Source organism: Toxorhynchites rutilus, chromosome 3, assembly GCF_029784135.1.
Source record: "Toxorhynchites rutilus septentrionalis strain SRP chromosome 3, ASM2978413v1, whole genome shotgun sequence".
In the NCBI taxonomy this organism is placed as follows: Eukaryota; Metazoa; Arthropoda; class Insecta; order Diptera; family Culicidae; genus Toxorhynchites; species Toxorhynchites rutilus.
Genome location: NC_073746.1, coordinates 113,159,309 through 113,173,609, shown reverse-complemented (window position 1 = coordinate 113,173,609; position 14,301 = coordinate 113,159,309). Strand labels below are relative to the sequence as shown.

The window sequence follows — 14,301 nt, the reverse complement described above, 5'->3', positions numbered from 1 at the left end:
AAAGTAATAGTAAAATAACGAGAATTGCAAATGCAAAAAGTCGAAGAATTCTATTCTAGCGTAGAATCAACGTTGATAACATGGCCACATTGCTTCAGAAGGTAAACAATGCTTTGAGTTATCTGAGACCAAAAGTACAATATAAGACAAAACAAGTCACACATAATTGTTCTGAAATAGCTTTTTCGTTCAGAAAATCATTTTTTACAACGCTCATTTTTATCATTTACTTCCAAGTAACTTCACAGATTTTGGATGGAGTTCCAATCAGGGAACTGCGGAGACCATTCCAGCATTTTAATTCTCTTTAATTTGAAACAGGCGGTTGTCTCCTTTACGGTGTATTTCCGATTGTTTGTTCTGTTGGAAAATGAATTTATTCTCCAGACTTGTTTCTAGAAGAGAAACCTCCAAGTTCACACAGAGTAACTCGATATACAAATCAGCTCTCATTGTCCCTTTGATATGTGCCGAACTCCCAACTCCCATGCGAATGATCTCCATTATAACATTTCGCTTCAGATTTTTTTTGACGTAGGACTACGTCTTTCATTTCTATACCGGGGTGTAAAATCAAAGTTTCGAAAACGAAAGCGTTACGCCGGAGACCGAGATTTTGAGCGTAAATAGCTCCTAAACAACTGAACGAAATTGTATGATAGACACTTCATTCGAAAGATAAAATGTCTACGCGTTCTATATTTGTTACTTTTTGATCCAAAAACTTGTTTCAATAGTCTTAAAATTGCTTTCAAAACAGGCTATTGAAATCACCAATCGGTATATAAGCGAGCGCCGCTCGGAAATCCACTCAGTTCTAATTGAACAGCAATTGCAGCATGTTGTCGCTGTTGTGGTGAAGCTCTTCGTTTATCATGAAAGCGCGGATGAACGGTGTCACCAAGAGCCTGTTTGTGCACCTTAGGCCAGAAGGGAATCCATCAGGAGGAGAGTGATGCCACAAACGGTTCCCCGGGAAGATCTCGAAGCAGTCGCTACACACACACACATACACGCGCGGAATTCTTTCCGTTTGGATGCCATTCAGCATCGAGAAACATCCGGAAAATTGTCTGCCAGTTCCTCTGGGAATTTAAAATTACATTCGTGTGAAAGAGTTTATTTTAATGTTTTCTATCCATGTAACAATGTAACCAAATATTTTTCAATCAAGTGGTATTAACAGGGGGTTATCGAATTAGCATTAACCACTGGTGGGCTTCCAGTATCGAGGAAAATGTGGAAATATCTAATCGTTACTGAAAATAATCTGCCAGTTCCTCTGGGAATTTAAAATTACATTCATGTGAAAGAGTTTATTTGAATGTTTTCTATCCATGTAACACTGTGACCAAATACATTTGGTTTTGTGATTTTTCAATCAATCGCAATTAACAGGATAGCTTCTGAAGATTATTCTTCCCCATCAGTAGGATATTTCCGTATCCAATATTGTATGCGCCCGCAATCGATTATTGCTCAGTCGCCGAAAGTTCCGAGCTCAGAGAGTTCATTCCCCTCTAGTTTGCCTTCCAAATTGCCATCGTAAACCACGCCTTCTCTCGATTCAATCACGCACAAAAAGCATACTTAAGCGATATTCTGGTGGTGAGACGAATTCATTTTTCGTGAGGACATCGACAAGACAACATTGTTGCTGAGGGTGCTGGACAGCGAAGGATCGAGCTCTGCCCTGATACGCAAGCAGTTTGTTTGAAACTGTGAGGGAGCACAGAGAAGCCGATCCTTCAGGAGAAGAGAAGGTGACCATCAAAGCAGCCGCTACACACGACATACACGCACGGAATTCTTTCCGTTTGGATGCCATTCAGCATCGAGAAAGATCCGGAAAATAATCGGCTAGTTCCTCTGGGAATTTAAAAATACATTCATGTGAAAGAGTTTATTTTAATGTTTTCTATCCATGTAACACTGTGACCAAATATTTTTCAATCAAGTGCTATTAACAAGTGGTTATCGAGTTAGTATTAACCACTGGTGGGCTTCCAGTATCGAGGAAAATGTGGAAATATCTAATCGTTGCTGGAAAATAATCTGCCAGTTACCCTTGGAATTGAAAATTACATTCAAGCGAAAGAGTTTATTTTAATGTTTTCTATCCATAAAATATCCATATAATACATTTGGGTTTGTGATTTGTCAATCAAGTGCAGTTAGCAGGAAAGTTTTTGAAGATTATTCTTCAGAGCAAGGTTTTTCGTATCCTATATTGGATGCATAAAACCTTGTGCCTCCAACGTAACGCTCTCGTTTTCGAAGTCCCCCAAATATTAACTTATTCATTCATTCAGAATGGATTTAGATTCAACTTCAAACAAATGATCTCTAAATCAACGATAGTCCTACGTCACCCTTGCGGTTGTACCATATATAAAACCCACTTCCTGTTTTTGCCATCGCTCTCTTTTAACGCTCATTCGTTCGTCTCGTTGGACTCGCCCCTCTGGCTGAGTCTGCCGATTTGTCTCTATCCTGTGAGTGTGTACCGCTAGAGTATAAAACACGAGGACCCCAACAAAATATCTTATTTTCTTTCAAACCGTAAACCCGTGTGGTTGTACGGCATCGGCATCGTGGACGTAACAAAGGAGGACAAGTTAAGGGAAAGGCAAAGTCTCATTCGAACCGTACAGGTCTCCAGTTCCCTGTTGGTCGCATTCACTGATTGCTCCGCAAGGGTAACTAGGCCGAACGGATTGGTCCCGGAGCACCAGTATACCTAACAGGGATTATAGAGTTTCGGCCATCGGAGTGCTCGAGTTGGCTTGCAAAGCTGCTCACGACAATCAGAAAATCCGCATCAAGAACAGAGCAGCTTCGGTTAGGCGCTCATCAAGGCAACAATTAGTTTCAGTGAGTGGCAAAGTGTTTCTCCGGCACGTCGCGTTAAATGTAATTTACTGAACAACATGTCACAAGCTGGATGGGAATTAATTTTCCAACTGTGAAAGCTGTGGCGAGTGGCAAACGCAATAGCTAAACAGGAAGGTTTAACCGAACAAGATAGGAATATCGAGTGATAACAAAAACACAACACTAAAGGTTCTTTTCAGAACCATCAACATGTTCATAAAGAGTAAACAGTAAACTAATCCATTTTCAGGTAGATAGGTAGGTATTCACGTAGGAGAAGAAAATAAAACAATATATTTAAAATATATATTTAACAAAAGCTGTCCTCTTTGTATAGTCCTACGTCACTCCGGTTATGTCCCCGACATTACCCACCCGTCTTTTTTCTATTTTATTTTTTTGTTCACATGTTCAGTGTTTAGATTTCCGTTTCACCCACGTCAAAAGAAAATATGCATACAATTGAATCACGTTTCATAAATGAATTTCTGTCTGTCGTTCTGTCTGTCTTTCTGATTCTTATGGACTCGGAAATTACTGAACCGATCGACGTGAAAATTTGTATATAGTGGTTTTTGCGGGGAAGGTTTTTATGATAGTTCGAGACCACTCCCCCTCTCTAAGAGGGATCTTCCACACAAATGAAACATATTTTTTTGCATAACTCGAAAACTAATCAAGCAAATGAAACCAAATTTGGCATGTGAAGGTTTTAGGATGCAATAAATGTTTCTACGGTGGTAAGACACTCCTCTCCCTCTTTAATGCAGTATTCTAGTCTAGAAATTTGAAAAAAATCATTTTTTTTCCTTCATATTTCTGTAGTTTAGACATTCAAGAATATACCCTAGAAAGGCCTTATCGAAAATCCTATTATTTACCGAGTTAGAGCCATTTTAGTGATGCGGTATCTAACCTCGTACGACCATAACAATGAACCTCAAACGCGTTTTTCTCGAAACAAGTTTTTTCAAACGTACGAACACGATGTCTCAAGTTCTACTGAACCGATTCATGTCGAATTTATATGGTTACAATCTGCAGGCATCTCTCTATCGCTAAAAAATAATATTTTTAAATTTTACTATTTTTTAAAAATGGGTAAACATAAGAAAAAACGTTTTAAACCGCATTTTGTTTTTCAAACGGCCGCTATTTTGTCAGAACAGATGTTTTCGACTTGTCCGAGGTTCATGCGATAGCGGCATCTGTACTGATTCAGAATCTGTTCGATTTTTCTGTTTCAGATAACCAGAAGGGCTGGAATCGTGTACGCCATGGCACAACTTTTTTTTGAACCCCCTCACTCAACTAGCTCTTAACAATTTTCGTTATGATTTTTTTTTCTTCGTTCAATTTTTGTTTTATTGTTAAAAGATAGTTGAACGGATTTACGGAGCTCGAAAAAACGTCCGAAATTCGTGTTCTACACTAGAATACTTCCTTAAGGGGGGGGGGGGGGGGATGCTGCCATACAAATGAAACAACATAAATTTCTGCATAGAGAACTAATTAAGCAAATGGAGCCAAATTTGGCGGCATGTAGAGAGCACGAAACGTTTCTATGGTTAATAGACACTTCTCCCCCCTCTCAAAAGGGGGCTGCCATACAAATGAAGCATACATTTCTGCATAACTCAATTTGTGCTCCTCAGATCGACTGATCAGAAAAGGCTACAAGAGTAACGGCGGTTGAATACATCAATACTATTTCGAAAACAAACAACCTATCCACCATGCATATCATTCTATCCATGAGGAATATGAAAATATGAAAAAAAAAACACAACGAAGGCAACACATGCACGAGCTTGTAAGCTGTTGTTTTCTTTTCTTTTCTTTTCTTTTCTTTTCTTTCCTTTTCTAAGGCAACTGGTACAAGAACTGGAAGCCTTAGAAGAAGCGAAATATATATTGCGGGGGTGCGAGATTGAATTTAGGAGAGTTTTTGGGCTTATCGGTGGTCGGGGACTTTTCGATCGATCATTCAATGTTCACGAATTCGTGCATTGTTTCCGGATTAAAAGTGGCGACAAAGTACACATCACATGTCAGATGAGAAGAAGATATTTTCCAACAGTGCTACGTTCATCGGTTGAAAACTGAAGGTAAAAATTCGTTTCACTGCGATTGCTACTACTACCACTACCACAAAACAATCGATTTCGGATTTTCTGTTGCCCTTCTGCGAAAGATATTGCACAGTGTAATTTGAGGATTATTACTTTGGGAATAATGTTTTTGAAAGTGTAGGAGATGTACACAATCATTTGAAAAATTCCAACGAAAGTAAATGATAAAATATATTGAAATTAACTGCTGCTTGGACGTAGGACTCCGGTTATGTCTCTGACATACCCCTTTTTTTTTGGATTTGATTCCGATGGCATACCTCTTCTTATCCAATGAAGCCCTCTGTATGGTACAATCGTAATAACTTTCGACTAATCACTGTTTACTAGTCAAAAGCAAGTTACCAGCGATCTTAAAGCTACCTGAGGTGTTGGGAGTAGCTTGGAATCGGGGTTAACCAAACGACTTTACAGAATTGCTGATTGTTAACTCTAACGCTGCTCATTTACGAGCTTGCGACCGGCAACAGAGTTTCTCACTGATTTCATGTTTCCAATCGTCAATCGAGGCTCTCTACAGGCTGATGGAATAATTTCATACGGGTACAAAGGGAAACACAGTTGGGTTAAAACTTTTACAACGCACGAACACTGCTATTATGATGAACAACGCCATATAAAGCGCTCATTTTGTTCACGTGTCTTGATAAATCGTCCACATTGGTTCTTTATGTTTACATGACATAAAAAAGTAATTCTTCAGAATACACTTTTTCAACTTTAAGATAATGTCGGTATTCCTGGAAACATTACTTTTAATTTAGCTTTCGATGAAAAATGTACGTTTATCATTCGAAGTTAATGATTGGAGAATGTGAAACACCTTGTATGACTTTGTGCACTAGCAAATTCAACCTTTAATTTCAAACAAATCTAAATTTAATTGTAAAACATTTCATCACATCGTGATCACTTCCCCAAAACCATTCGGACAGTGTTCGAATACCACTCCGAAAAAAAGTAGATGGCCTAGGGGGACGGACGGGAGATTGACGTAGAACTATGATTGTTTATAGTAATTGCATTTGAACTGAGTCTTTTCGTTGTTCAGAAATCTGTGATTTTTGCTCTCTTGATACATCAAATGGAGGTTCTGGAAAAAACAATTTCTATTAACTTAAATCATTTAAACGGGTAGGATGAGGTAGAATCCGGAACCACATTCTAACATGGACACGAGGAATTCGACGATATTTGATTTTTTTTTATATCGATGTTTAAAATGTGCACCAAATATCATTAACCCATTAACGATCAAGTTGTAAAAAATATTTTTTTTAACAAAAGAGCCATTGGTGTAATTTTGATTATGGGCGTAAGCCCCAATATTCAAGAATTATTTTTTCCGTTTTCCGGAAAATGATAAAACATCAAAAAAGCGCCAAACAAAAACATTGCCCAAAACCTACATTTTTGTTCCTGTAGGAAGTTCAATCCAATGGTTTTTTCCTACATCGCAATGTGTGATCTTTTATCAAAGTAATATTGTAGAAAAGTTTGCATATTTTTAAATTTTGTAAGGTTTTGTTTTTTGTTAGGTTATGTGAGGTTATGTACTTCCCGCACATAGTTGCTTTAAACCGATTTTTATGCCCAATAGAGTGATACAAATTTGAACGAAATTGATAGTAGGTGATAGTTAATAATCTAAGCTATCACCTTACAATTTGGTTACATTCCAAAGCCATGAAAAATTATCGAAGTTGCTGTTCGATTTTTCGAACGCTTGGCATAAAACGGGTTGAAGCCATTACCACCCTCCTTCCCCTTTCATCTTTTTATTTTATTATGCAGATGAGGACAAGGCGACATCATTTATCAGTGTCTTCTGAATATAAGTCTGAATAGACTAGATATAAACCAAAGTCTAATAAATTTATAACTACAGAAATATAGTATGGATGAAATAACATTTTCTCCTACGTTACCATGTTGTCCGGCACATTGTTTGTAGAGGGTTGTAATAACTTTATAGCCGGGTGATGTATATTCAGTATCCTATGGCTCTCTTGGGAAGCTCGTGTAGCTGATGTAGTAAATTGATCTCATGGGGTGTTAAGTTCTGCTTATTAATTGAAATTTATTGAACCACAATTACATAAATTGTTAGTAGCAAGATCACACGATAAAAACTTTGATTGAGCACGAATTGATTTCTATCAACGTTTATCCTGTTTAGCCATGCTCTCGTCAAATCTTTGGGGGAATAAAGTAAAACCATGCATGATCATCTCCAGGATCATTCCAAGATCATTCCTTCATTGATTCTGCCAACTAATAAATGCCTGTTATCGGCAAATGGAGAATAATTCATAATACGCACGACTAACATTGTGAGCTAACGCCCGGATGTAGGCAAAAAGAATGCTCGGTGCGTTGTGGATGAAAACGAATGGCTAGTATAAACGAAATCACATACCCAAAACCTGTTTTTGTGCGGTTTTTTGTGCGATTTTCTGTTCTTGTGCGGTTTTTTTTTGTACGTTTTTTTGTGCGGTGTATGAAAAGAAGCATATTTAACAAAGTCGTTCATTTGGTTTTTTTCGATGGTTTATATGCATTTCAGTGCGTAAAAAGCATATTTGCGTCTCAATTGTCCACTTCTGAAATTATTCCCCTCCTCTCATCAAATGCTTTAAGTTTTTCTAAGTTTTTGCATGACATAATTTCTAACAGCAACACGTTTCGACATACAACTAAAAGCACAAAACAGTCACGCGAAACCGAAAAAGCTAACTGTCCCATCGCAAAGCAGGGAAACAAAAGGAAATTGAACGGTGAATGGCGTGGATTTGAGTTATTTTCTGTGGGAAACTTTTTTTATGCGGTCCCGATCTACCGCACAACATTTTTTTTTTTCAAAATGTGCACCTAACATGATTTTTTAAAGCTGCTGGTGAAGTTCTGCACGATTTTTTTTTATGCGCCTTTTTTGTGCGGTCCCTATTCCACGCACAAAAAAAGATTTGCCTGTATTACAATTTATATTATTATCCACAATTTATTTGCGTAATATGTATTTGAAATCTCTTAACTAATCATTACATGCCTCATTTTCAATTTCGTAAAATGTCCTCCCTATATAGATATTAAAGACGTCCTAGGTCAAAATTGCTCAATTTCTGAGCGATCCACAAAATCGTCTCATTTTTTTAATGCAGCAATAGTTTTTTGGGAACATATTTGGGAGGAAAAATGGAAAAACTGAAACACGTCACGAACGTGTTCATTTTTTAGAGCTTTTTGCTCAGTCAATTTTTGGTAGATCTACGAAGTCTCTTGTTTCCCATACAACGCGACGCGCGCTATCCACGCGATTTGATGTGTTTTTCAATTACTGTTCCTCTTGAATAGATTTACCCGGATGATCATTTGTGATACAATAAGTCTGTAGGACTAACCGCTGAGTTATTTATTATGGTATAAATTTCAAAGGGGAGAATGTACTCTGAAGGTTATAAAAATAATATATATAAAAAAGCATTTGTGAGAGTTTATACCGTGTTCGTTGATTTTGTCTCAGCACCAAAGAAACATAAATAAACTTCGAACATAGAGAATTAAATGACTTCTAACCTCTATGACTCAGATGGAACAGGACAAAGGAGCTGCCATATAATTGAAGCAAAAATTTCTGCATAACTCAAGAACTAATCAAGCAAACGGAACCAAATTTGGCATGTAGAGGTTTTAGGGCGCAATGACTGTTTGACACTCTTCCCCATCTCTAAGGGGAAGGGGGCTGCCATACAAATGAAACACCCATCGAAACATAACTCGTGAACTAATCAAGTAAATGGAGCCAAATTTGGGATGTGAGGGATTACATAGGATTACATAGCGACTAGCTTTGTTAGTCCATGCTTGCGCTAACGAAATTGATTTTCGAAAGTGGAAATAGATTTTAATGCGATAAAACGCACTCCTATATCTTCTTCTATCTATATAAATAGAAATGGAATGGATAATAGCAAAACTGGAGGAAGGAATTATCCGATTTAGGACTTTATTTATTCTATCATATTTTCTGTATCAAACATTTATTCCATGTAACGGAGACACATGTTATTTGCAAATGGTTGAAAAATCGTGAACGAAAATTGCTTACCGCTAAAGCTATCTATAGGAAAACAGCGAATTTACAACATTGCTTCAACTGTTTTCTTACAAAGTAATTCAAAATGTTCTTGAATATTCAATGATATTAGATATTTGTTTTTTGAATTGAACAAAAGTTTCAAACAGTTCGTTTGAAGTAACTTTCCATTCAAGGTGTCATTTGACAGAAATTATTATTGCTAATGTTAACACTGTCATTGTCCTTTCCCATTTTAGGAGCTCAAAAAGAACAACGTCTCGGTGGTGGTTCGCGTGTGCGAGCCAAGCTACAAAATCGAGGAGCTCGCCAACAAGGGCATCGTGGTGCGTGATCTTGCCTTCGAAGATGGAACTTTCCCGCCCCAGAATATTGTCGATGAGTGGTTCGAAATCCTGAAGCAGAAGTAAGTATTTCATGTTTGTTGATGTTTGCACTGAAATCCTCGCCCTCCTGTTTTGACCAAGCTTTTGTGCCCTGAATGTGAATCGTCTGGGAAAATAAATATTAGCTTTCTGTACAGGTTCCAGGAGGATCCGGAGGCGTGCGTGGCGGTGCACTGCGTGGCTGGCTTAGGCCGAGCGCCGGTTCTGGTGGCACTAGCGTTGATTGAACTAGGACTTAAGTACGAGGCAGCTGTTGAGATGATTAGAGAGTACGTAAAATATTAGAGTGATGATCGACTGTTTTTAACCTAATTTCACCCTCATTTTAGCAAAAGGAGAGGTGCTATCAATGCCAAACAACTATCATACTTAGAGAAGTATAAGCCCAAGTCACGACTAAAGCACAAAAATGGTCATAAGAATTCGTGCTGCGTGCAATAAAACTATCAAAAATCCCACCAGTTAAAGTGTTCATTTTAAACAAAATTTGAAACGAGAAAGAAAGCCGACAGAGAGCAGGACATAACCAGACCACAAACCGACGCGCTAGTTTTCGTGGAAGTGAGAATCCAAACCCCGCAGGGGCAGAGGAGGAAGAAGTGTTAGGATGCATGCAAGGTGGTGTTACTATTACAACACACAAACAGATCGGCAACTTTACCAATGCTTTAAGTAACAGAGAGAAAACAGAAGCTAGCTACAACACAACAGAAACACTTAACAACACACGAGAGGAGAAAGTAACGAGACGGACAGGAAGAAAGAGAGAGATTAGAACTAGGTGAACTGTAAGGCAAATTATATATACACGTAACAAGAGAAAAAAACTAAATAAATAACTGCATATAAAACTAGAAAAAAGGAATAAAATCCCAATATTGTATGAGTATATAAATTATCGAAACACACACACAATCGTAACACTTTTTTAAAGCGCCAAAACTGAGGCGACTCCAACAAAGAAAAAAAGAGGAAAGTATCATCAATTGTGCGTAGGGGGTGGCGGATATGTAAATGGGAGGCGAAAGAGGATATTTTGTCGCAAACCGGGATTTGCTGCACGTGGTGTTGTTTCTGACACCGATTGATCACCAATTAACAAACAGACTGCAGAACACACTATAGATATGATAATTTAGTCAAATTATTACAGATGAAGAAAATGAGAGAGTGATAGGCGGATAGGTAACGCAAATTTTGTAAGCTTATGTTTTATTAAGTGCCAATAGCCAGGTTTTTTTGTTGTTTTCGTGCGTTTAAATTTACCAGGTTGTGGTCGAACACATACAAATGGATTGAAGGAAAGCTTGTGCAATAATAGCCACTGGATCGGGGAACAGATCGATTTTTAAACTAGGGAAAGGGAGTAAACCATACAGCAAACACACTGAGTAGATAATCATCAGATATTGATGCAACAGGAGGCGGACGAGTGCGTGGATTGGTTGGATTGTGAGATTTTTGGCTGAACGGAAGGAGGAAATACACGCGCATGATTTGGAATTGACCTAATAAGGCATAAACTTTGAGGAGATGTGCTGTTTTCTGAAGGTTTCTGAACGAATTTCACAAACGCTCTTTTGGAAATAAAATCTTAGGCTGAGGGATCAAAGAATTTGATGATTCTTAACCAAGTTATTTGCCCTGAATGCATTGCTGGACATGCAGCCGACACTTTTATGCTTTGAAACTTTCTCGAGCTCTGTTGGCCATAATCTGTCCGGATCAGGGCTTGGAAATATTGAGCTTGTTAAGTAATATTGAAAACATATTTTTAACAGTGTAACGCGTTTATTTTGCTTGTCGATGCTGCTGTCATTCATTCGATGTCAAACAAATTTGGAACTGTGTTCATTCATATTTATTTTGTACTATCTGAGCTTTCCTTATAGTTCGAGTTATGAAAATTCATTTCCATTTATTCATTACCATTGAATTTCCAGGAATGTTGTGAATGTTCATTATCAATATCCCGATAAGTGTGTGATTTCACATTCACAACTAAGGATTGTATAGGCTCGGACGGCGAGGAAGCATTCTGCCGAATCGATCCGAGTAGCGAATGCAAATTTCGTCAGCCAAAGCTAGATGTTGGCAATTTAATCCGCTAATCCTACAGCACAGTTTGATCCGTTTGCAAAAGGAAGCTCGAAATATTTCCATTGCGGTCGTGTCTTAGACCACCACCATTTTATCTTATGAAATTTGAGTCAAGACGGTATTTTTTTACATCGGAATTGCTTTTTGAAGCATTTCTGACAAGTGGAATTGGAGTTGCATATTCACTATGTAAAATGAAAGCATTTTAAATGAGACGGAAACCTTGCATGCTTGAACCATTTAATTTTTGACGTAGGACTACGTCTTTCATTTCTATACCGGGGTGTAGAATCAAGATTTCGAAAAGGAAAGCGTTACGCCGGAGACCGAGATTTTGAGCGTTAATAGCTCCTAAACAACTGAACGCTTCATTCGAAAGATAAAATGTCTACGCGTTTTATACTTGTTACTTTTTGATCCAAAAACTTGTTTCAATAGTCTTAAAATTGCTTTCAAAGCAGGCTATTGAAATCACCAATCAGTATATAACCGAGCGCCGCTCGAAAATCCACTCAGTTCTAATTGAACAGCGATTGGAGCATGTTGTCGCTGTTGTGGTGAAGCTCTTCGTTTATCAGCGCTTTCAGCTGATGAACGGTGTCACCAAGAGCCTGTTTGTGCACCTTAGGCCAGACATGAATCCATCAGGAGGAGAGTGATGCCACAAACGGTTCCCCGGGAAGATCTCGAAGCAGCCGCTACACACACACACATACACGCGCGGAATTATTTCCGTTTGGATGCCATTCAGCATCGAGAAAGATCCGGAAAATAATCTGCCAGTTCCTCTTGGAATTTAAAATTACATTCATGTGAAAGAGTTTATTTTGATGTTTCCTATCCATGTAACACTGTGACCAAATATTTTTCAATCAAGTGCTATTAACAGATGGTTATCGATTTAGCATTAACCACTGGTGGGCTTCCAGTATCGAGGAAAATGTGGAAATATCTAATCGTTACTGAAAATAATCTGCCAGTTCCTCTGGGAATTTAAAAATACATTCATGTGAAAGAGTTTATTTTAATGTTTTCTATCCATGTAACACTGTGACCAAATACATTTGGTTTTGTGATTTTTTAATCAATCGCAATTAACAGGATAGCTTCTGAATATTATTCTTCCCCATTAGTAGGATATTTTCTTATCCAATATTGGATGCATAAAACCATGTACCTCCAACGTAACGCTCTCGTTTCCGAAGTCCCTCAAATATTCATTTATTCATTCATTCAGAATGGATTCAGATTTAACTTCAAACAAAGGATCACTGAATCAACGATAGTCGTACGTTACCATTGCGGTTATACCATAGATATAACCCACTTTCTGTTTTTGTCACTATTATTGGCATTCGTGTTCTTAATTGTGGCTTTTCAACGAAGCTCTGAACACGACTGAATCAGACGGTGCTTAGAGGTGGAATGCCACTGAGGGAACTGCCTTCTGCAAGATCATATTTGAGCAAACGAGCATTTGAGCATTTGAGTGAATTATTCAGAATAACATTTAATCGACAAACTCTGCCTGGAATAGGCTCCTTTCGTCAGAGCGAAAAACTGAAATTTAAAAAATTGGAAAAAGTACTATTATCTCATAGGAATTTGAATCTTTTTTCCTCTAGTCATGAAAAAGGCAAAAAAAGCAAGAGCCAAACAAAAATTTATCTTCTATATTCGTCACATTGTTTACTTGTCTTACTATTTTTAATATGTATGTTTTAGGTAAAATAAAACTAGAAGTGGGTTGTATCTGTGATATAACCGCAAGGTAAACGTAGGACTACCGCTGGCTCTGTAATCATTTGTTTGTAATTGCATCTGAATCAATTCTCACTGGATGAATAAATAATAATTATTTCTAAAGATTGCTGAAAGTTTTCCTTGTTAGTGTGTGAGTAGATAAGTATGAGTATGAACTTATTATTACCATGAAATTCAACTATTTCGAACTTGTTGGTGGTCCAGAAAAGAGCCGTTGGGTTATCGTGGAGGCGATCTGGCGTAGTGGTAACATCCATACCTCTCACGCAGAGATCACGAGTTCAATTCTCACTCCCGACATTCTTCCAAAAATGGAAGTAAAAGTGACGAACCAACCGAAATGTGTTGAAAGTTACTATAAAAGAGAAAAAAAAAATTCTGTTATCGTGAGAATAATACACGAGAATTTTCATGATCACTCCACGCGGAAGCAGAATAGAAACTGATGCAATCGAATACGATTGCATCACTGAAACCGAATGCGCGAATCTTCCTTTGCTCAAGCATATTTGCAAGCGAGTAAAAGTAATCATAACCTGCATGCATTCGCGATGACAGTTTCTCCAGGTGGCTTGATTATGCGTCTGTGTTCGGGAACACATTTCGATCACCACAGAAGCAATCATCATCAATGAGCTAGATCGTTATGATTTCAAAAGCCTGTTTCCAAAGCAATTTTTAAGCTAATGAAACGATTGTATGGATCGATGAGTCCTTTTATCTTTTCAATGAAGTGATTACTATACCACTCCATTCAGCCGGTGAAGAGGTATTACCGTTCAAACATTGCACTCCAGCTAGTGATGTCTAAATTTTTCATTTATACGATTATCAATTAATCGTTGGGGCATTTTTCAATATTCGATTCATTCGAATAATTGTTTTTCAATATTCGATTAATCGAGAGAATATTTATTTCTTGTAATAATCACGTATCACGTTGTCATTC

At 37.8% G+C, this 14,301-nt stretch overlaps 1 protein-coding gene across 4 annotated transcripts in view; it reads left to right on the top strand.

Annotated features, from left to right (window-relative positions):
• LOC129778886 (PRL-1 phosphatase) overlaps window positions 1-13,454 on the top strand; it is a 184,655-nt gene extending 171,201 nt beyond the window's left edge. For 3 of the 4 annotated variants that reach the window (XM_055786038.1, XM_055786037.1, XM_055786039.1), the window contains 3 exons: window positions 9,342-9,508; window positions 9,614-9,757; window positions 9,818-13,454. In XM_055786038.1, coding sequence (XP_055642013.1) covers window positions 9,342-9,508; window positions 9,614-9,757; window positions 9,818-9,929 — 423 coding nt within the window. In that variant the 3' untranslated portion in view covers window positions 9,930-13,454. The remainder of the gene's footprint in view (window positions 1-9,341; window positions 9,509-9,613; window positions 9,758-9,817) is intronic. The other variant, XM_055786041.1, reaches the window with a different exon arrangement.
• The last annotated feature ends 847 nt before the right edge of the window (window positions 13,455-14,301 follow it).